This window comes from Pyrgilauda ruficollis, unplaced genomic scaffold, assembly GCF_017590135.1.
Source record: "Pyrgilauda ruficollis isolate IOZ18807 unplaced genomic scaffold, ASM1759013v1 scaffold34, whole genome shotgun sequence".
NCBI classification, from domain to species: Eukaryota; Metazoa; Chordata; class Aves; order Passeriformes; family Passeridae; genus Pyrgilauda; species Pyrgilauda ruficollis.
In genome coordinates, this window is record NW_024524822.1 from 1,671,702 (window position 1) to 1,694,188 (window position 22,487).

The window sequence follows — 22,487 nt, forward strand, 5'->3', positions numbered from 1 at the left end:
TGCCCACCCAGGCCTGTCTTGGGCTCTGAATATCTCTCCATCACTTTGGCTATGTGGCCTGCAGAGCAAACCTCGCTCCAGACTAGCTCAGAGGTTCTGTGCTCGCTGTGGAAAACAAATTTCCAGTTAACAAAGCATCAGCTGCAGCTGTCCAGCCAGCAAGGGGCATTCTGGAGAGAGAAGTGTGGAAGGACAGATGTAAACCTTACCTGGCACAAAGATAGGGTGGAAATAGGGATATGAGCCTGAGTCCCTGTGGAGGGCAGGATCTCTTATCCTACAGCATTTGGCAGGATACAGGCATGATGGCGATGAGTAAGATAATGGTCTGCAATGTGTTGCAAAAATTCCTGTAATGAGGTGTTTTGACCTGGAGACAGTCTGTGAAACAAATGAGTTTAATCCTTTTCCAGCTTGGCTGAAGGTGTGGTGAGGCAGCAGTGCTACCCTGAGGGCCTGTGCTGGCTCTGCTGGGGCTGGCTCTGTTTGTTTGGAGCCCTTTGTGGCTGGCTCTGACCCTGCTCTGGCCTGTGGATGTTTGCAGAGGTTTGAGGTTGTGCTGCAAGCAGCCAGAAGTGAAGTGAGGGTTGTGTGGGAGCTCAGCAGCATTCCTGTGCTCCCTGTAGCACAGCATTCCCTGCACCACACACCCAGCGTGGGACTGGGGCTGCCGTCTGCTTCTGGTGTCAAACCTCACAGAAGAGAGGGAAGGCAGCAGGGTCAGCCCCATGCAGGTTCCTTTTGATGGTGGTTGGTGCAGGAAAAGCTCTTCCACACCAGCTCCAGGGAGGTGGCTGGGTTCTGAGCACAGGTCTGTGGTCCCACCTCCTGCAGGAATCTTCCATCAAGAAATAACCCCTCACTCTTCTCAGCTTTGCCTGTGACATCCTCAGGCAGCTTTGCTTCCTCAGCTCCCCCAGCTGCTCTGGTACCTCTGCCTGGGGCTGGCCCTGCTCTTCCCAGACAGATTCCAGCACTTTGGCCCAGCTAGTGCTCCTGGCTCTGATGCCACAGGCTCCATGGGTTATCCTGACCTGCTGGTCTGCTGAGGAGCAGCCTGAAGCATGTCCTGCATTGCCTTACAACCCACAGGGGCTGCTTTGGGGGTGATTTCAGACTGTGCAGCAGGGTCCTGGTGAGTCTCTTGTCTTGCAGCTGGTGTTTGACCTTCCTGACAGATGAGCTGGGCCACTTCTGTGAGCCCCAGGGTCACCTGAGTGCCTAGTAAAGGGTCCTGGTGGCACCTAAACAGAACCCAGGATAGTTTTGCTCAAAATAGGTGCATTTGGTGAGAGCCTCATGCTGCTGGTTTTGGTGAGAGCTGTGGCCACCCTCGGAGTGCATCCCTTAATGCCAAGAACACTCTGGGTTCTGCTGCCAGCCCTGGGGTTGGGAACAAATGGGTTTTGTGCAGGGTTGCACAAAGACTCAGTCCCCCAGAGTCCTTCCCAAGTAGCTCTCCATCTGGCATTGCAGGCCAGTGTGTGTCTGACCTTTAAATGAGGTGTGACCACATAGGAGCACAAAAAGGACTTTCTGCTCTCAGATGCTGACCCCACCCGTTTGGAACATCTCTGTGCATTTACCCATAGCTCAGCATCAGATCAGGGTGTACTGGTCTGTGGTGGGACAGGTGAGAGTGAAGACAGCCAAGGCTGGTTTGGCTCCCCAGATAACCTGATTGTGCAGTGTGAGAGCACAAGCTGGGACTCCTGGTTGGCTTTCAGCAGGCACATTGTTCTGGATGCCAGCAGACACCAGTTTCCTCCAGGGAATTCAGGCCCCTTGAGCACCCCAGGCTGAATGTTGTGGGTGATACCAGGGCCCCCCCAGCTCAGTGGCCTGGCCCCATCCCTCTGGATGGGCTGGCACACAGCAGAGCTTTACCCCAGGGATACCCTTAGCTCACTGCAGCTTCCAGAGCTGCATAAATAAATACCCACTGCTTGGGTATTTATTTGCTTGTGGTGGCTGTGAGTTTCTTCAGCTGGTTTTTTGAGCTCATGGGAAACTGTGGCATTGGAGTGTTTAATAGGTTAAGGATTTATATTCTATTTTTGAACTCTCCTACCTGACCTTTTGGTGCATCCTGGTTCTGGTGTTCTGAGAGACAGCAAGAATATCTATTGTTCAATATAAATTATCTTTGTCATACTTCAATAATCCCTTTTGCAAAGGTGAGGCTGCAGATCTTTACTTCATCATCTGTGTAGCTTTCTCTGCCTTTCGATGATGGAGCAAGAGCTCTATTCCTTATCTGCCTGGCATCTGACCATGAATACAGGCAGTGCTGTAATGCTAATTCTAGTTTGTTTTATAGGTATTCCCACATTTTAAAAATATTCCCAATTCTAAAAAATATTAAATTAATATTAAAACAATATTATTAATATTTATTAATATATAGTATTTATTAATATAAAAATATTGATATTTAAAATATTAACTATTTTTAATATTGAATAACCTGATGTCATTAGCAAATGTTGTCACCTCACCAGCCATCTCCTTTACCCAATGATTTAGGAATGCTTAGCACATCACACATTCACTGGTACAGTGCCTAACAGCTGCAGGCAAATCCTATTGAAGCCCCACCCTCTGTTTGCAAACATTTCTACATCAGATCTGTCAGACAGTGATTCAGCCTGAGCTGCTTTATTCTGTGTAGTGATAACAGCAAGGTGGTTTTCATCCCTCTGTCTTGTCTTGTAGCTTCTGAACCTGCTGAATGGATTTCATGGAATCCCAGAATTTCCTGAGTTGGAAGGGACCCACAAGGATCCTTAAAGTGCAGCTCCTGTTGAGCTGTATCCAGGTTTGGTAGAGGGTGGCAGGAGATCATCTCCAAGGTCCCTTCCAACCCAGCCCATCCTGGGATTTTGGGAACCCAGGAGGACACCCAGGGCAGCCCTGCCTGAGGGAGGGGCAGCCAGAACTGCTCCTGTGGCTGCAGCAGTGTGGCTGCCAGTGAATGCATTCACATTTCGAGTTTTCCCAAACATCTCTAATATTCCAGGACATGTTTAAAAACTTCTGTCAGGAGAGAGAGCCTTGAAGCCAGCTAGGATTTGTCAGCTGTGTCTGCAGGGTACCGGTGTGGGGAGCTTTTGGAGATCCACGGCTTGAGCCAGGTGTGTCTGTGCTCCCTGGAGGCACCAGGTTTGAGAGCATTCCCAAGCTGGGGAGAAATGCTGGCTCCAGTTGAGGCTGGAGGCAGGAGCAGGCTGGGATGAGGCAGGATGGATGGGCAGGGGCTCAGGGTCAGATGGGAACTCCAGCCTGCAGTGACAGGACAGAGCAGCTGCTTGCATGACTGTCATCTGTAATAGATGTTTAACTTCTCCCCTGTATCTGAACTGGTGAAGGTAATAACTGTTCCCATTTGAGCACAAGTCAAGCATCCAGTTTGTTCCAGGAGAAGAAAAATCTTGAATAAAAGTTTCCTTTTCATGTCACATCATCATTGATGAATAACTTGCCATTGTAAAATGGGCCCATGCAACAGCAACAATAATATGCTTTGGGATTTCATGCTCTTAAAATGTTTCTTTGTAAAGTTTTTGCTTTGCTGGGCTTTGCAGAATGATACTGTTAGTCTAGTTCATTACTTATAATTTCAGTTTTGATAACTGTGACATATTTAATACTTTTCTTGCCCTCTTTTGCATTCAATCTTTTTTTTTTTTTTCATTCCTCTTGCATTTTAGCATTACCATGTTTATTCTCTGGGCATGATAGCCTTTTAATTAAACTTGCCTGGCGATTGTAAGAGGAATGAGTGCTGACCTTTGCTGTTTGCTTGCCCGTGTTGCCCTTTGCAGCCATCTGTCGTTACCCCCTGGGGATGCACGAGGGGACCATCCGGGATGAGGACATCACTGCTTCCAGCCAGTGGTACGACTCCACAGGGCCCCAGTATGCACGGTGGGTTCACCTCTGACTGCAAATTTAATAATTATTTCCCCTAGATACCCAATATGTGGTGGAGGAAGAAGGTCCCCCACTCTTAAAACCTTGTTTGCTGCTTTTGTATTCAATCTGGGTAGTGCACAGTGAAAGGCCAGGAGGCCATGGCAATGGTCACAGCTGTGATACAGGAAATTCTGGTTAAATATTAAGGAGAAAAAAAATCCTTCCCCATGAGAATGAAGAGAGGGACCCAGAGAGGTGGTGGTGTCTCAGTGTTTGGGGACTTGGCTGTACCAGGCCTTAGGAACACAGGGCAGCCTTGGAGCTGCTGTGAGCAGGGGATGGGACTGCAGACTCAGAGCTTGCCTCTGACCTCATCTTTCAGTCACTCTGTGAATAAATCTCCAAAGGATTTGTGATTTACAGGTCAGCCAGGGACAAGGCCCCTGGGATTCTTGTGGAGTGCGTTAAACTAAATCATAGGAAATCCTTTACAAGGATGAACTTTTCAACAGCATCCTTTTGAGGAAATGGACTGTGCTCACTCTGTCTCAAAAACCTTGGAAATACAGAGTTAAGGAATTGTTAAGCAAGCAGCTAAGTTATTTTCTGTACTGTCAAGGAGACCTACAGTTTTTATTATAAGCTTTTCATTTTTTTGGTCATTTTATTTCTCTCAAAGCTGTTAACTGATGAGTCACAAAAAGAGTTGCAAATGTGAGTTTCCTTGGAATGATTTGTAGTGGTGATATCAAACATTCCAACAGCCTCTCAAAGCTGTTAACTGATGATTCACAAAAGAGTTGCAAATGTGAGTTTCCTTGGAATGATTTGTAGTGGTGATATCAAACATTCCAACAGCTTTGGTGCAAGTCAGACAGAAATTTCAGGTTGATTATGATAATAATATTTTTGTGATTAATTCAGGCACTCCAGAATCATAAAATTCTCCTAGTGTTCAAATATTATTTTTTCTTAGTCTGTGGTAGAGCAGTGATGCTGTGTGCTGTGTTTTAATAGTGTTTGAGCAGGCCTGTGGGTCTGAAAGCTGGGAGATTTTTCCTCTGAGTGTGGCTTATGTCTAGTGCTGCAAACACTTTGGGCACCACTTGCCATCTGTTAGCATCCTCTCCTTGCTGGATGTCCACAGGTGAAGGCATGAAGCTGACCTCATGTGGTTAGAGGTCAGAGCTGTCCCATGCAGATGTCTGTTCCTGTCACTTCAGTCACCCTTCCTGCCTTTTTTAGAGCTTTACTTGTTATTCCAGTGTAAGAAAGTCTTGCACAAATAGCTGACCAGCCAGAGATTAAAATCTTCTCTGGCCTGAGCCTTGACCTTCAGTGTCTCCTCCTGGGTACCACCTTCCCTGATGCCCTCACTGATCCCATCAGTTGGAGGTGGGGTCGCTGTCTGAAAGCCAAGAGCTTGCTGTTGGCTGAGAAATCCCTGTTGCTAAAAAACCCACACATTTTTGGTGTGCAGATAAATTTGTCACAACTACAGCTCTCACAATTTTCAGGTTAGGAGCAGAGACCTTCCCCCCACTCTCCTAGCAGCACCCTACACCAGCAGCTCTGATGACTGAGGAAATGTGAAATATGCATTGAAATGACCCAGAATAATTGCAAACAGATCTTTTCTTGCTAAAATGTATTTTTAAAATGGCTCATCTTTGAGCTTTGTAGAGCTGCAGGAGGTGGTCAAGCAGAAGTTCAGGCCTTACCATGTGGGGTTTAGGAGCAGTGAGGATGCACTTGAGCAGCAAGGTGCTACAGAGCAGCCAGCAGTTCCCTACTGAGCAGCAGGGTTGTTTCTGATCAAAGTGGAAATTCATGTCTGGGGAAAAAAATACTACAAGTAGTAAATGAAAGATATCTGGGACTGAGAAGCTGTTTTGTATAGGGCAAACCTGTAGGATTTGAGTCTCAGCTGGCCATCATCCCAAAGGGCAGAGGTATTTGGTAGCCACTGCTTGTTTTGTTGCTTCCTCCCAATCCTCAAGTTCCGCGCGTTCCCTCAATTAATCACTGGAAATAGGACTCTTTTTAATGCGTTGATTTTTCCCCTCAGGTTACAGAGGGAAGAGGGGGATGGAGCCTGGTGCCCAGCTGGTTTGCTGGAGCCTGAAGATGTGCAGTTCCTGCAGATTGACCTGCACAAGCTGTTCTTCATCACCCTGGTGGGCACCCAGGGCCGGCACGCCCGCGCCACGGGCAAGGAGTTTGCCCGCGCGTACCGCATCGACTACAGCCGGAACGGGGAGCGCTGGATCTCCTGGAGGAACCGCCAGGGAGGGAGGGTGAGCCCGGGGCTGCAGGGCACATCCTCCTCATCCTGCTTAATTGTCTGGTTTGAAAAGACAGGTGTCTCCTAAGGAAGGCAGGAGCCTCCCTTGAAATGGAAAATGTATACACCCCCAGCTACATCTTACATCCTGAGACATTAGTGCATCCTACTCCATCCTGGCTCTGCTGGAGCAGCATGTTCTGCCTCAGTTCTGTGCTTGCTGTGCATCATCTGGTCTCATCCAGCAGCACTGCATTGTTCCTGATGTGGGGAGCACTGGGGTCAGCAGTGGCCAGGACTGGAAACTGCTGCTGGGTTTGTCACACACTTAGGGTTTTCTGGCCCTGAGTAAGGGCATTCTCAAGAACAGCAGCTGCAGGAAGTGGAGATGCTACACGAGGTGCATCACCTCCTTTGGTCCTCTCAGAAGATGGGCAGGATTCTCAGCTCTTCTACTGTGGAGCTGGTGCAAGGGTGCTTTTTTCTGAGGGGATGTTTGAAATTTTCTTCCTTTGTCCACCTCTCTTGACCTGATCACCCAAACCAGGAGAACTGTGTCTCTTCAGTACCTTTCTGTGCAAGTCCCAGACATCACATGGGTGTCCTTCTCTTAGACACTTGTTTCTAAATTGGAAGCTGCCAAGCAGATGCCTGCTTTGGGATTTAAAGTTGGAGGCGGTGTCAGGGAATTAAGGAGTTTCTGGGTGTGTGATAGCAGGCAGGGTGTTTGGTGTATGGATGTTGAGAAGGAAGGAGTTTAGGGAGTAGGAAATGTGCTGAGCCCACACTCAGAGGCTTCCCTGCTCACCACAGTTGTCTCATGCTGTCTCCAGACCTGAGCACAGAGGTGGACCTGTGTTCATAACCTTTGTTAAACTTCCCCTGGGACACTCACCTGCAGCTGTCTGACCTGGCCAGCGTGCCTCAGGCTGCCTTGTGGAGCCTGAAGATCTAAGCCAGACTAGAGAGATACCAGGTGAGGTGATGTTTCCTTGCACTGTGGATGCTTTGGAAGTTCCAGCAGGGTCTGCAGTGCAGTATTTGGTAACAGCTTTTATCTTGTTAATGAATTATTTGCTCACCCAAACCTTTGATCAGCTGTTTGCCATTACCATTATATTGCCCATCCCTCACATTTTAGTGTGTGCTACAAAAGCTGTGTTTGTGGGATGGGAGGGGAAGTCAAAATAAACAGTGGAGCGTTCCCAGGACAATGGTGGCAGTGAGGGGAAGAGTGAAGGTCCCTGCCTGTCACTGCACTGCAGCAGGAGAGGGTGGCTGGGATGATGCTGAACATCTCAGTCCAAGATGCCTCCTGTGCAGCACCAAACACTGCAGCACCTCTGGAATTGTGTTGGCTTGTGGAGAAAGGACATCAGGACCCCCCACCAGGTGATGAGGGCAAGCTCGGTTCCTGTTGCTGGAACCCATGGATGCCTTGAAGGAAGGGGTTTCGTCCCATAACTGGAACTCTCTACAACATCCACTCACACCTTCACCCCCACCTGCTTCTCTCTTCTCCCTCAGTGCTGCCTGGAGAGGTCTGCAGTGGGCAGGAGGTGAAATGGCAGCACCCCTCACACCCCAGCAGCCACAGGAGGAGCAGCAGCTCCCTCCTGCAGGTTCCCCCTGGGAACTCCCCAGTCCCAAACAAGGCGGTACAGGAGCACCACTCTGCTGCCCAACACCACAACAGGGAGTGTGGGAAATGGAAGGAAAGAAAATTCCACAGACACTGAAGGGTTTGATCTGCAGCCTTGGAAGAAGCTTGGATTGATGTAAAAATAAAGTACACAGACATTAGGTAGAAAAATCATAAACTTATGTTTTTATAGTTATGACTACATAGTTATAGTAAGTAAGAATGTGCCTTAAGTAAGAAACTGTATTGATAAGATGCTGAAGGGTTTATAATGTAGGAAACTGTATTGATAAGATGCTGAAAGGTTTATAATGTAATTGTACAGAGCAAGCTAAGAGTTTCGATGTTATAGTAGAAGCATATCTGTGTACATGTGATAATAGCCCACTGGATAAAATCCACAGTGCAGTTGAAGTAAGTAAAGGTGATAGCTTAGAAAAGCAAAATAAACTTTGTGGCAACTGTCCATTGGATTAGAAAGTTCTATATTGTCTTGTAATGGAGAACTTACGGCTGCTTTGAGCTGTGGCCAGCTGCTTGCTCCTTTAAAACCTCACGGCCTCTGAGACTGAAGTTTATCTGAGCAATAAATTGTTCTTAGCCTGACTGTGGTGTCATCCCCTCAATAATAAAAAGGGAGAGGTTGCAGCTTAGGCTCTTTCTCCTGCAGGTGATCGAAGGCAACACCGACACCTACGACGTGGTGCTGAAGGACCTGCGGCCGCCCATCATCGCGCGCTTCGTGCGCCTCATCCCCGTCACCAAGGCGCCCATGACTGTGTGCATGAGGGTGGAGCTCTACGGCTGTGTCTGGCACGGTGAGTGCCCCTCCCCAGCCTGGCACTGCAGAGCAGCCCTGGCTGGGGCTCCCCTGCACCCCCAGGTGTGCAGAGGAATCCCTGGAACTGCTGCTGTTGGTCTGTGTCACGTATAAAAATGTCACATGGGCACAGGAGATGGGAGGCTGCTTGCTGCATTTCTGAGGTGCATGGCCTTCTTTTTCAGATGGTTTGGCATCCTACAGCATCCCTGAAGGAGGGACAATAGCAGCTCCTGGCTTCCCCATTGTTTATCTGAATGATTCGACCTACGACGGCTACCAGGAACGCAGGTGGGAGAAGTTGTCCTGTTCTCTCTCTGTCATTGTGCAAATTCTTTCCTACTCACCCTGTGACTGGTGCCTTGTATCCCAAATATTGGAATAAATCACATGGGGCTCCATGTTTTTCATGTTGGAAAAAACCCATTCTTTATTCACAGAACTCCTTTTTATACAGTTTTACAGACCTTGTGTGTGACTCCCATTGGTCAGGAGCTTTCTTGCCAATTACTTATTGGTCAGTAACAATTGGTCAGTATTGTTATTGTGTATTAATTGGTCACTCAAACCCTCGGGGTGTATGTGCAGGAAAAGTTGTTTGTGAGAGATGGTTTCCATTTTTCTATCTAACAGTGTAAAACCAGTTTATACAGGTACTAGTTGTTTTTCACCCAGGAATAGATTGTTATGCTAATGAACTGCTCTCACTAAGATTGCTTTCACATAGGTGCTTACAAAGGCCTAGCCTGACAAGGACAGCAGGCTTGATTTTATGAAGCCTTTCTTTATCATTTTCCTACCTTATGGCAACACCCAAACACTTCTTCATGCTTGTAGGATGTTGGAAGATGCTGGGTAACAATGTCTTGATATATTAATATCTGATGGTTTCAAACTGGGCTGGCACAGTAGTTTTAAATGTTTTAAAGAAAAGGTTTTTATGTACAGAATAGGTGTTGCATGCAGCTGTCCAGCACTATCTTAGGAACCTGGGTCTACTGGAGAGTGTCAGGGAGCTGCAGATGTAGGCACAAAACCCAACTTGCTAAGCCAGGACTCTGAAATTACTTAACCTCTAGTTCATGTGCCTGACTGGTAGGAATCTGCCTCTTCCAGCTGTTAATCCTGGCTTGCAGTTCAAAGGCACCTGTACCTGTGCTCTAGTGACAGGAGGGCTCACCTGGGGTGGACTTGCAGAGCCAAGGACTTGCAGAGGGGGTCAGAATTGTGCCACACTGGGATCTTCTACTCTGGAACAGTGTTGGGAAAGTGTATGAGGGGCTCTGCACACTCACATAGCAGTGGGGTGAGGCAGGGTCCTGGCAAAGAGTCCAATCAGCCTTGAAAAGAGCCAATAACACTCTTCTCTTAGGAACAATGCCAGAAATGATTCTGGTTAGGCTGGGCTGTGCTCATGAGCTGCCCATGGTCTCACTTCCCACTTTCCTGCCTTTCTGTGCCTGCCTGCAGGATGTTCCCCACAGGTTCCCCCAGCAGAGGCTGGAGCAGTGTTCCTGCCATGCATGGTGAGATGCTGCAGCTCCAGCTCTGTTGGCAGAACACACAGTGTCATTTTCCTGAGTGTTTTTGTTCTCCAGAGGCTGTGCCTGTAGCTCTGTTGGTCCTTCACAGCAGTGCAAAAACTTCTGCCTTTTCTCAAGCTGGGAATGATGGTAAAATCCCAGCCCAAACAGCACCAAGGTGGTGCTGCATCAGAACAGTGAGCGAGTTCTTGTCCAGGATGGGTCAAGAGCAGGAAAATGAAAGTTTTGCTGGTACCAGTTGAAAGATGCATGTGGTTTCCCACTGGAGCTCTGGCTGACTGTTGGTTCTCCCTGGCCAGGCACCTGTATGGAGGGCTGGGCCAGCTCACAGATGGAGTGCTGGGGCTGGATGACTTCACGCAGAGCCACCAGTACCGCGTGTGGCCGGGCTATGACTACGTGGGCTGGAGGAACGAGAGCTTCAGCACGGGCGCGGTGGAAATGGAGTTCCAGTTCGACCGCCCACGCAACTTCACCTCCATGAAGGTAACTCAGCATGGTCCCATCTCCGGGGGACAGGCTTTGGGTCTGGGGGCTCCCAGGTTGCCCCTTTGGAGCATTGAATGGGTTGGAAGGGACCTTGAAGCTCCACCCTCTTCCACAGGCAGGGACACATCCCACTAGACCAGGTTGCTCCAAGCCCCATCCAACCTGGCATTGAGTACTCTTCCCAAAGCAGGAGGACACAGGAAGTGCCTGTATCCTCCTGAATCCAGAATGTGAGCAGGACATATCCCAAGTTTTCCAGTGTACACAGGTGAAGCAGGTGAGCACTTGCTTCTTCAGAGCTCAGACTCTCCTCCCGGTATTTGGCTTGAAGGAATAAAAAGCAGACACCAGAAGCAGTTTTTAAGCTGCTGAGATGGATTTAGGATGTAGGATTTACTGACCCTTGAGGTAAAGGAACGTGGCTGTGCTTCCATTTTGACCAAATATTTCTCTGGATGCCTCAGCCTGTGCTTTTGCTGTGGGAAATTATTTAAACACACAGGAAAAGCACGAGTTGAACTTTGTGTCTGTAGTAAACAGCAGGATCTTTTAAAAAAGATTGGTGGCTTTTCTTGTAGAGATTTCAAATGAAGGAGAACCCACCACATCCTTAAGTAAATTGTTTTGGTGGTTACTTACTCTGGTTTTATTTTGTCTATTTTTAACTTGCAACCCTTGGCTGTTTGCCTGCTTTTGCTGGCAAAAAAAAAAAAAAAGAGTCCTGCCTTCTCAGAAATCTTCTGCTTCTAAACCATGATTAAACCACTCTCTTAATCTTTGCTTCAGTAAACTAAGTTGGCAGAGTTTTCAATGCCTTCCTGGTGAGACCAAGGGTAATTTTTGGAGCAGTCGCCTAATCCTTTCTTTCTTTGCTGATTACTCTTTCTGGTAAGAAAATCTGGATCTGCAGGCTTTCCATCAGATTGCAGGAAAGAATGGTACCGATTTCCTGCTTTTGGACGATTCCTCTTTGTTTGTGAATCTTGTGATGATATTAATCCTCCAAGCCAAGAGAGAGGGAGCCAGTGGTCATTAAGGCTTTGGGATCATGCTAAAAATCAGTTCCAAGTTACTAGTGTCCAGGATAAAAGTCCAGTATGGAAAGCATCACTTAGATTTTATCCCTGAGTTCACTACCCTGACATGAGTCAGTCCTTGAGATTATTTTAGGAAAGTCCCTCCCTCTCTCCCGTTTAGTTTATTTTATTGCTGGTGATTCTGCTGTCACCCTCAGGTCATTGAAAAAAGCAGCAAATAATTTTGATTTAGGAATGCATTCCTCTTAGAAAAACAGAGAAGAATTTGTGCCTTAAAATTTGTTGATAATGTTTAATCCAATTAATATAATACACAGGTCCACACTATGCTAATTGGGGACAGATGCCTTCCAAAAATATGTCTTGTAAACACAACCATCCTGATAAATCAAACACATCAGATCATAAGAACAGCTACTTCATCTAGCATCTAATTAAAAAGCTGTTCTGATTAGGATGAATTAATCTTCATTATTTATTGAATGTTGCCTCCTTCAGCTTTGCATTTCTTTTGTACAGGCCAAGTGGTCTGTGGATAATTTTTGCATCTTTTTATCTGATAGCTTTATCCCAGTCCTCTGAGCTTTCCCACTGTCCAAGAAACTATTAAAAATAAATGGTACTAACATTGCAACTGCATTGCATAGGCTTGCATGCTGTAAAATTGGACTTCAGTAGGAAATGTTTGCAATAGACAATGTTTCTGTATCAGTCCAGGATGGAAACATGTCCAACTCCTGTCCAAATATGGCACAAATTGTATATTCCAGGCATTAGGCTTTCCTGCCTGCTTATGAATGACTGTTTCTCCTTATTGAATAATGTTGTCTAAGCTTCATCTGGTCCTAATTATATGCAAATACCCTGCTTTTGTCCTTTTGCTGCTCATCAGAGCTGTTGTCCTCATTAGTGCTCCACTGCTTTTCACTGCAGGACCTTGCAGAGGCCAAGCAATTAACAGGGTTCAAGGCTGTAGGGAATTTGGAAACTGCTGCTGTCACAGTGGCAAATACTCCACAGTCACTAGGAAATCATTCCTGGGGTCCCTGGGAGGGGTTGGACCACTGTGCTTGTAGGAATGGAGCAGGCTGAGGGATACTGAAGGCTTTGAGTGCCCTTATTTCTTCTGGTTCTTGGTCAGTGGCCACAGTGCTGAGATATTGTGGTCCTGAGCTTCAGGTCTGCATAACAGAACTCAGCTGATGCTGAGCCACCAGGAGAATGTGATGGATGCAGGCTTAGGTGATTGTTTCCCTAAAACTCAGATCCTTAGTTGTCTTCAAGGTGTGCAGCCAGAGCAGGGGTGTCCCAGGGGAATATCTGCGTGGGTTTGTCCTGGTTTGTGGCTTTTTGAAGGAATTAGCTTGGGCTGCAGCTGCTAAAAGTTTCTAAATGCAAAGAAATTTGGGACACAATTCTCATCTAATGGCAGAGATCAATTGTGATATGTCATAGCTCGAGCTGGTCCCTCAAAAGAGGGACCAAGGACAAAGAAATTCCTTGGGCCCCTCAAGCCAGGAGGGACAGAAGAATCCAAGAGCATTATTAGGGTCTGGATCCTCCATGCTCTTCATTGCTTCGTTACCAAATGGCTGCTGTGCCATTGTTTCCACACTAGCCTTTGAGACTGGTTTCTGTGGGGGATTGGTGGGTTCTGGAGTTCATTTTTTTAACATGGTTGTTACAGTTCACAGACCAGGATCTATGGGCTGTCCACCCCAGCTATTGATCTTTGAATAATATTTAAGCTGCAGCTTTGTCTGTTCTAACTATTTTTAATTATCCGATTCTTACATGCAAGTTTCACTACAATCCATCTTTACTATTATTAATGATCAGATTTTTAGCTCCAGGCCTCATTCTAATCCATCTTTGACTTGCAGAACAGAGCCAAGTAGTTCAGATAAAGTTCAGCTTGTGGCCTAAAAATTCCAGCTACTTATGTCAAGCAATTCAAATAATACCAACATTTTAACACTAAGAGTTTAGGTGTGTTTTTTCTTTCCCGTTTTAGGTTAAATGTTAAAAGAGAATTGGCCTGCAAGGCTTTAGATTAGTATGATTAATCAACTTTGAGTAACCCTTGATTAATCAGTCAAGGGTTTGCTTGATTGATTTTTATATGGGCCTTTTGAAGAGCCTGCCAGGATCTGGCCATTAATGTAGCTTTTAAGGTAGGAGGTAAAATTCAGAGCTGCTTCAGAACAGCTTTTTGCCCAGAGTTCTCATTGCACACTGGAAGAAGTCACTCGTTCTGCATTCATACAGGGAGATACTGGGAATGGAAAATTTTGATGAGTGGAACACCCTTGGGGCTTGATTTGGGTGCCAGTAAATCTCCTCTCTGATGGATCCCTTCTCCTCTTCCCAGGTGCACTGCAACAACATGTTCTCCAAGGGGGTGAAGATTTTCCAGAGGGTGGAGTGTCTGTTCAAGCCCCGGCTGATCGCGGACTGGGAGCCCGAGCCCGTGGGGGTGGCCACGGTGCTGGATGACAAAAACCCCAGTGCCAGGTTTGTCACCGTGCCCCTGCAGCAGCGCGTGGGCAAGGCCATCCTGTGCCGCTTCTACTTCGCTGACACCTGGATGATGATGAGCGAGATCTCCTTCCAGTCAGGTGGGTGCTCCTGCAGCCAGGCACACCTGGAGAAGCACAGGGAGCAGAAGAGCTGCTGTGGCAGTGCAGGACTGGGGGACAGGATGAGGTTGTACAGGTGTGGAATTTTCTGAAACCCTGATGAAGGCAAGGAAATTATGAATCTGACTCCATGTTCTTAGAAGGCTAATTTGTTATTTTATGATATTATATTATATTAAAGAATGCTATGCTAAAACTATACTGAACTATACTAAAGAATGGAGAAAGGATACAGACAGAAGGCTAAAAGATAATAATGAAAAACTTGTGACTTTCTCCAGTCTCGACCCAACTTGGCTGTGATTGGCCAATAAGTAAAAACAATTCACATGAAACCACCTGTTGGATAACCAATCTCCAAACCACATTCTCAAGCAGCAAAACACAGGAGAAGCAAATGAGATAATATTGTTTTCCTTTTTGTCTGCGGCTTCTCAGCTTCCCCGGAGAGAAATCCTGGTGAAGGGATTTTTCCTGAAAATATGACAGTGACATACAGGCAGTGGAGGGGCTGAAAGGTGCAGTGAGTGCTTTCCAGGCTGATGCTGATATACATGAACAGGAGCATGACCAGGGCAACCAAAAATTGAACTGTAGAGCAGTTTGTTCTTTTTGAAACAGATCATAGGATCAGAGAGTATCCTGAACTGGAAGGGACCCAGAAAGATCATCCAGTAAAAGGAAAAGGAAACTTAGGTTGTTCTGTACAACCTAAAGAGAAATCCCTGTGAGCTCCTTTTTATCCTGTCACTGGTCACCTGAGTGAAGAGACGAGGACCTGCCTCCACTTCCCCAGCTGCCTGCTGGCTATGACATTGATTTTTGCTTCTCTTTACCAAATATTTGGTTAGGAATAATTCAAGTACATCTAGAGGTAATGTGATCAAGTTTAGCAGATTAAAAAAATATTTTTAAAAAATTATTATTAAAAAATAGAGGCTGACTTTCTTTCCTTAAGTCTTAGCTATGATGCAGAAGTCAATGCTGTGAGGTGCTTTAAAAGGTTCTGGAGGGAAAAGGACAAAAATTTTGGAGAAAGCTACCAGGACTGACAGGGAAAGGTGTGGCTGTAGCTCTCTACTCCAAAGTCTCTAATCAGCTGTAGTGAGAGGACATTCCTCAGGGAGGAATTCCCTGGGTGCTGCTTGTTGCTTATCTTGCAGACAGCAGCCCCTCCTATTCCTGCTCTGCTGCCTGAACATCAGCCCCCTCCTGCTGGGGTTGGGATTGCAGGGACTGCTGGCAGGAGCAGGGAGGGTTTGTTGGGCTGACACTCTGCCTTTCCTTGCACAGACATGGAGAGTGTGAATCCCAGTTTCGTCACGGTAGCCACAAGCACCACGGAGCTCCTGGAAACGGAGCACAACGCTACTGAGGGCACCTGGGGTAAGGACTTCTGCCCCTTGGCCATGCCAGGGGCTCAGGATGGGGAATTTCACAGGAGCATCTCAGTTAACGTGGTCTTTCCCTCCATTTCTGGAGATCTGGGGATGGCCTGATTAGTGCCTGGTGCACAGGGCAGCATGTGACAGTCCCCTGAGCCTCAGCTGGCCAGGGCTGCCCCAGAACATGGGCTGGGGACTTGTGTGGAGCCAGTGAAACTCTGAGCACTGTCTGCTCTGGGATGGATCCACTGCAGGAATCTGTTCTGCTCACAGCAATCTTTGATTGCAGAAGTTCTCTGCATAGTTCTTAGCTCTTTGAGCCTCTAAAATGAGAATTTCTGCTAAGAGCAAAATGTGAACACAACTGGTGATAATGTTCAGGGAGCTGCCCAAGATCTTTTCTCTACCAGGCTGTAGGAAGTTGTCTGGCACAGAAAACCTCAGGTGCTTTAACCCCAGATTCTCCTTCTCTGTGATTGCAGGAACCACATCTTCTGTAACCAGCACCTGGATAGGGGAGAAGGCAGATGACTCCAACACCTCCATCCTCGTGGGCTGCCTTGTGGCTATTATTCTGCTGCTCCTGATGATTATAATCATCATTCTTTGGAAGCAATATGTTCAAAAAAGGTTGGAAAAGGTAATACAATGGGGCTATTTTGTAGACACAAGCTCAGAACTAATCATTAACCCTAATGAGCTCAGAGCTATGTGAAAAGCACAGCTCCATGGAGTAGCTAAAGCTGCTCTCACAGCAGGGAGGATGCCAGCCCTGTCCAAGATATTACTGGAAGTTGCTGTGCTTGCAGCCAAGGCATTACCTAACAACTGAGCATCACCTCAGTGTTTTGTTTTGGATTTTTTCCCCTCTCCTCTGCAGGCCCCACGTCGAATCCTGGAGGAGGATGCCACTGTTCGCCTCTCCTTCTACAGCTACACCATTGCCAACAACCAGACCCAGATCCACCAGTCAAATCCCACCTATGAACGTGCTTTCCCACTGGATTTGGAATATCACCAGCCAGCTACACTGCTCCAGAAGCTTCCAGAGCTCTCCCAAAGTGCAGAGGATTCAGGTAACATCATCAGTCTCTGGGAGCTGCATGGTTCTTCTTTTATTATTTCTGTCAGATTGTAAAATGTGCCACTTGTCAGTGTCCAAGTTGCCATCTTTGGCTCCTGTGCAATGCAGTAACCCAGGGAGCTCAGGCAGTATTGTGGAACCCTGGCACTTCTTGGCATGGAGCTGTGACAGCTGGAGCAGCAGTCCCACTAGAGGGTCTGACCTTGTATTGTTTTGTGTGAAGACTGTTTATTTATTACCCAGGTCATCTTTTAGCAGCTGTTTGGGCAGTCAGAGCAATCACACATCATTTGTGGAGATGCTGCCTGCAGCACTCTTGGGAGAAGACCTTTAACACCTTTTCCTGCAGTCAGAGCTCTTTGAAATTCCTGTAGAAAAAACAGAAGGAAATAGAGCAGGGAATTGTCCGTGGTGTCCTGGCTTCCAGCCCCCGGGGAGCTTTTGGACCCACACAGAAGGGAATGTTTCCAGCAGTGTTTAGTACTCAGTGAATGGAAGGGCAGTGCTGCATTCCTCACACTGACAAGTTGCTAAGATCCAGCATTATTCTACCCAGGGAGACTGATTGGATTGAACCAGGGTGTGAATCTGAAGCAGAACAAATGTTCTGTGTAATACTGACCCTGCAGGGAGTTAATTCTAAAGCATTACCCCATATTTATGTGAACAAGCTGTGAGAGGGAGAGGAGTTTGCTACCAGGGGACATGGGAAATGGAAACCTCGATCAGTTCTTGTTGCAGGAGGGAATCCAGAGCAAGTCTGACGTTGCAAACAACATCCCTGCACCAGGTAATGAGAACTGATTGTACTTAGGATGAATCAGAAACAGAAAATCACTTCAGACTCGCCTCCCTGTCTGGGCAGGACCTGTAGCTCCCATGGCTGGCTAGAACAGGCTGTGTTGAGCAGGAATTTGCTGGCAGCTCACAGGTATTGTTCTGGGTAAAACAGAGCAGTGTGTCCCTGTTGAATTAAGCCCTTTTTTGGCCTAGAGATGGGGCAACTGAGAGGTATTTTAAGAACTTTTATTTTAATTTTAGTTTTATATGAAGGGTGAGACAGTATAGATGTTATAATTTATGCTATTATCATTAGAAGGTAACTATTTCCTAATTACAATACATTTTAAGTGTATTTGTTTATTAGCTTTTGCTATACTATGTTGTAAATGCCTTAAAGCTAATTATTTAAAATTACTCTGTGTGGGTCTTACTACAATGTATCTTTTTATTTCTCTAAAGTATCTAGTTTTATTTGTAAGGTTTTCAAGTTCTATTTCTCTTTTAATAATGTCTGTTTTATTTGATGGTATTTTTAAGTTAGTATTTTTTATTTCAAAGTTTGCATACAGCTGTGTTAGGCTTTGAGAATTCTCTACATGTTTATTTCCCACGTGTCCCATGTAGGTGTCCCTCAGCACAAGGCAGCAGGAGGCCAAATTCCCAGAGCTGTGGGGTTGGGAGGAGGGGGAACTGGGGCATAGTGGTTTTGGGGGAGCGAGGTGTGGCTCACCTGTGTCTGTCTCCCCTCAGTGTGCAGCGGGGACTACGCTGAGCCCGACCTCACCAAGTCCACCCCTCACCAAGGCTTCCAGAACAACGTCCCCCACTACGCCGAGACCGACATCGTGCACCTGCAGGGGGTGACTGGCAACAACATGTACGCAGTGCCAGCCCTGACCGTGGACTCCCTGACCAAGAAGGACATCTCCGTGGGGGAGTTCCCCCGGCAGCAGCTGCGCCTCAAGGAGAAGCTGGGGGAAGGACAGTTTGGAGAGGTACGGCCGTTCTGCTGCTCGTCCTCCAGCAGAAAGGAGGTGCCTGGCAGAGAGGAATCTTCTGAGGTGTTGCTCAGTGGGACTTGAGGGTTCTGCATTCCAGTGTTTTAGTTAAAGTTAAAATGCCCTTGCCCTTTTAGTTAAAATTACAATTACCCTTGGGGAAAGCTGATATCCCCCAGGCCAAGCCACTGAGCCTTGTGCAGCTGTGAGGCTCTGCTCAGTACCACTGGGGTCTTCATCAATAGATGAACTTGCAGACTTTTTCTGTTTGCTATCTATATCTCTGTAAATTCCTGTCTAGGGTTGGGAATTCAGGCTTTCACACCTTTTATGGACATCTCAAATGTGATGGCTGCCACCCACCTTTAGAAATGTGGTTTTGGAAACTCTCCACAGTCCAGCTAACACTGATCCTGGCTGCTAAAACAGCTCTACCAGTCACAGGTGGAGGTTCTGGGGGTGCTCTGCACACTGACCCAAGCAAAGACAGACATTTCCCAAGCACTGTGGCACCCTCATATTTTCTGGCATTGCTGCTTGCTCAAGCCCCAGTTTGTCAGCAGCCTCAGGCAGAATGATGCACACATCTGTCATCTGCCAAACTTTCCCTTGGCTCCTTGAGCTCCTTTCAAGTTGTTAATGTTTTCACCTCGCCTTTTCTTCTCTCTCTGCTTCATTTTCACACCATCTGTAGCTCCATCCTGAGCAGGTCTTTCTCTCTCCTGCTCTCACTTTTCCACTGTCTGTTTTCTTCCTAGCTTTTGTTCACTCACAGCCCTAAGTTCTGCTTCTCTATATTACATTTTGGCAAGCACAACCCTTCACTGACCGCCTCCTGCTCTGTGATGTGCCCATCTTTGTGGTTCTTCCATTCTGACACCCCACCTTCCCTACCCCAGCCCCTTTCCTGTCCCCTCACTTCTTCCTGCCTCACTGTTTTCTGGGGAGGTGCTGACATCTTCATCCTTCTCACCTGGCTGTCAGTGCAGCCCTTTCTGCTGTTGCCTGCATCCTGCTCTGTGCTCCAAAAGTGGGACAAAGAGGATTTTCTCATTGGTTTGTTTCTGTTTTCTCCTCCCCTCTCATGCTGTCCTTCTAATAACTGTAATAACTTCTCCTCTGTATTGACTGGAGATGGCTCTCCCATCTTCATCTTCCTTGAGGATGGATTCAGAGCCTGTTCCTTTCCAGGTATCACAGGCTCTTTTGCAAGTGTGCTGCACCACATTTTCCTGTTTCTCCTTCTCCTAAGTCTTTCCCAAACTGGCCATCATGTGCTCTGCTCTGCTGCTCTGGCTCTCTGTGCTCCTAGAAACAGGGCTCATTGCTTCTTTCAGGTCTCTACTTTTCCTTCCTCTCAGTCTTTTGTCTTCCCTGTTCCCAAGGAAGCACCTCCACCCCTCCCTGGTGACACATCACCTTGGAATTACCTGTGCTTAGTCCTGTGGCTCTTCCCTGTCCCAGGTCTCATGATTGTGCTTTCCCACAGCAGATTCATTCTCTGTGGGACTGCAGCAGCATCTTTGTACCTTCATTCCCATTCTGCAGGTTTGTCCCATTTTCTCTGCTGTCTCATTTTTCCCCTCACCATGCTTGTGACATCACTTCTTGCTGCTCTCTTAATGCAAAATTTATCGTGCTCCCATTACATTTCCCTCAGTGCTGCAAGTCTCTGACTGACACATCCAGTCTGCTCCTCTTTTCCAGGCCTTTTTCCTATCCACACCCTCAGGTCTGTCTGCTTTCCCCACCCAGTTCTCCATTTGGATGCACATTCTGGTAACTTCTTAAAGTGTCTTGTCACCCCTTCTTGTACAACCCTGGCCGTAACTTTATATCATTAATCATTCATTTATTGGAAGAAATTTGGAATTGTGTGTGGTCATTAGAGTATTTATCTATTTATCTCTGGGTATACCTATGGATGAGGTGTTCATATCAGGGACACATATGCACACACTTTTCTCCTTTTTTTTTTTCCCCTCTGGAATTTGAGGATTTTGGATAACTGGCTTTGGATAATTCTTGGATTCTCCTCAGTGAAGTCTGAGCAATGCCTCAAGCCAGGCCATGGTTTGATGGTTCTGGGGTTGTGTGAGATGCTTTATTGCAGAGCAGACACATCCAGGCTCAGGAGCCTTCCTGGCCATCCCCAGTAGGTGCTGGATGAGCTGGGCTGGCCAGGCTGCTGCAGCAGTGCAGTAAACCCAGTGAGGGGGGACCCACCTGGCTTTGGTCCCTGTGGGCTGCTAGGCCATGGGCTATGTTAGTCAGGATCTAGGGCCAGCCCTTGGGTCATTCCTGATGACAGCTGTGTCACCTTCACCAGATCATTCACTGGTTCATTCTGCCAGCAGTGACCCACCGGTGACCTGGCTGTGATGGTGTTTTCCTCTGGTTTTCTGTGTGTGCTCTTACAGCTGCCTCTGCCTTCTGCCCTGCAGGTGCACCTCTGTGAAGCTGATGGCCTGCTGGAATTCCTGGGAGTCTCATCCTCAGAATTCACTCACCAGCCGGTTCTTGTGGCAGTGAAAATGCTGAGATCAGATGTCAACAAAACAGCCAGGTGAGTGAACCTGCAGTGCCAGCCGGCTGGGGAGGAAAGCACACCCCCCCCAAGCACAGGGCAACCCTGGGGACTGCTGTGGGAGTGTGTCTGGGGTGTATGTTCCATATGTTCCTGCCAGGAGCAGGACACAGCAGGGAGTGGGGGGTTGGGGAAGCTGCAATGTCAGCCTGAAATGCTGCATTAATCCTGTTTGCTGGGAGAGCTCAGAACAGTTCCACACTCGTGCGTGCAAAGTGTAAATTGCTCTGAATTACTGAGTACACAGTTCCCAGTAATTTACACTTCGCACGCACAAGTGCAAAGAGAACACAGCCCTTGTGCTGTCCTCAGACAAAGGAACAGTTCAGTTTTCAAAGGGATTCAGAGGTGATTTCTGTTTTACAAGGAATGATTTCCTGAAGGAGATCAAGATCATGTCCAGGCTGAAGAACCCGAACATCATCCGGCTGCTGGGCGTGTGCGTGCGGGACGACCCCCTGTGCATGATCACAGAGTACATGGAGAACGGGGACCTCAACCAGTTCCTGTCCCACAGGGAGATCTACAGCAAATTTGCCATTTCAAACAACATCCCCTGTGTCACGTAAGAGAAGCTGCTTGACTTGTTGGGAGAAATCAACAAAACAGAGCTGCCAGTTTTATCTGCTGTGCCTTCCCAGCAGGGACCTTCCTGCAGCCTGGCCATTGCCATGGCACATGGACACCACTCCTGCCTGGTGTGGGGTTGTTCCTGAGGCCTCTGGAGGTCTGTGTTCCCCTGAAGTGCCCCTGACAGAGCTGTTCTGGTCACAGAGACCACCTTAGACGTGTTTATTGAGGTGACCATCTCTTTATGTTAGTGGATATTTCATTGGTATGAAAATCAGTTGCATTACAACAAGAATTTTGAGATTAAAATCAAGAATCTCTCTTAGGCTTTTAAGAAGGTTCATACACTCTCTGGTATCCAAAAAATATTGCATGAGAGGAGCTGAGTGTGGAGCTTCAGCAAGGAGAAGATTTTATCAGCCAACAGGAGAATCTTTGGCAAAGAAAACCACTTTTTGTCAGCAGTGGCACTTGTCTCCCTCCTCAGTGGAAGGATTAAATCTGCCATAAAAGCATCTTTGCTATTGCAGAAATGCTTTTCCCTAATATATTCTGCTTGATAAGGAGTCCTGCACTGAGCAGGAGCTGCAGTACTGCTGAGCCTTTGGTGTGCTCCTCCCCAAAGGAGTACTGGGATTTGTGGTTCAGGCACGAGGCAGGCAGGCAGAGCCAGCTCTGATGTGCTGGGCAGGAGGTGGCTGAGTTTTATC

At 47.2% G+C, this 22,487-nt stretch overlaps 1 protein-coding gene across 2 annotated transcripts in view; it reads left to right on the forward strand.

The window, feature by feature from the left end:
- Positions 1–22,487, forward strand: part of LOC121357547 (discoidin domain-containing receptor 2-like) — a 57,727-nt gene that overhangs the window by 27,549 nt on the left and 7,691 nt on the right. For both annotated transcript variants that reach the window (XM_041474935.1, XM_041474936.1), the window contains exons 3-14: positions 3,825–3,927; positions 5,984–6,212; positions 8,512–8,659; positions 8,847–8,952; positions 10,505–10,691; positions 14,103–14,349; positions 15,664–15,756; positions 16,238–16,395; positions 16,636–16,831; positions 18,373–18,617; positions 21,065–21,186; positions 21,575–21,772. In XM_041474935.1, coding sequence (XP_041330869.1) covers positions 3,825–3,927; positions 5,984–6,212; positions 8,512–8,659; positions 8,847–8,952; positions 10,505–10,691; positions 14,103–14,349; positions 15,664–15,756; positions 16,238–16,395; positions 16,636–16,831; positions 18,373–18,617; positions 21,065–21,186; positions 21,575–21,772 — 2,032 coding nt within the window. The remainder of the gene's footprint in view (positions 1–3,824; positions 3,928–5,983; positions 6,213–8,511; positions 8,660–8,846; positions 8,953–10,504; positions 10,692–14,102; positions 14,350–15,663; positions 15,757–16,237; positions 16,396–16,635; positions 16,832–18,372; positions 18,618–21,064; positions 21,187–21,574; positions 21,773–22,487) is intronic.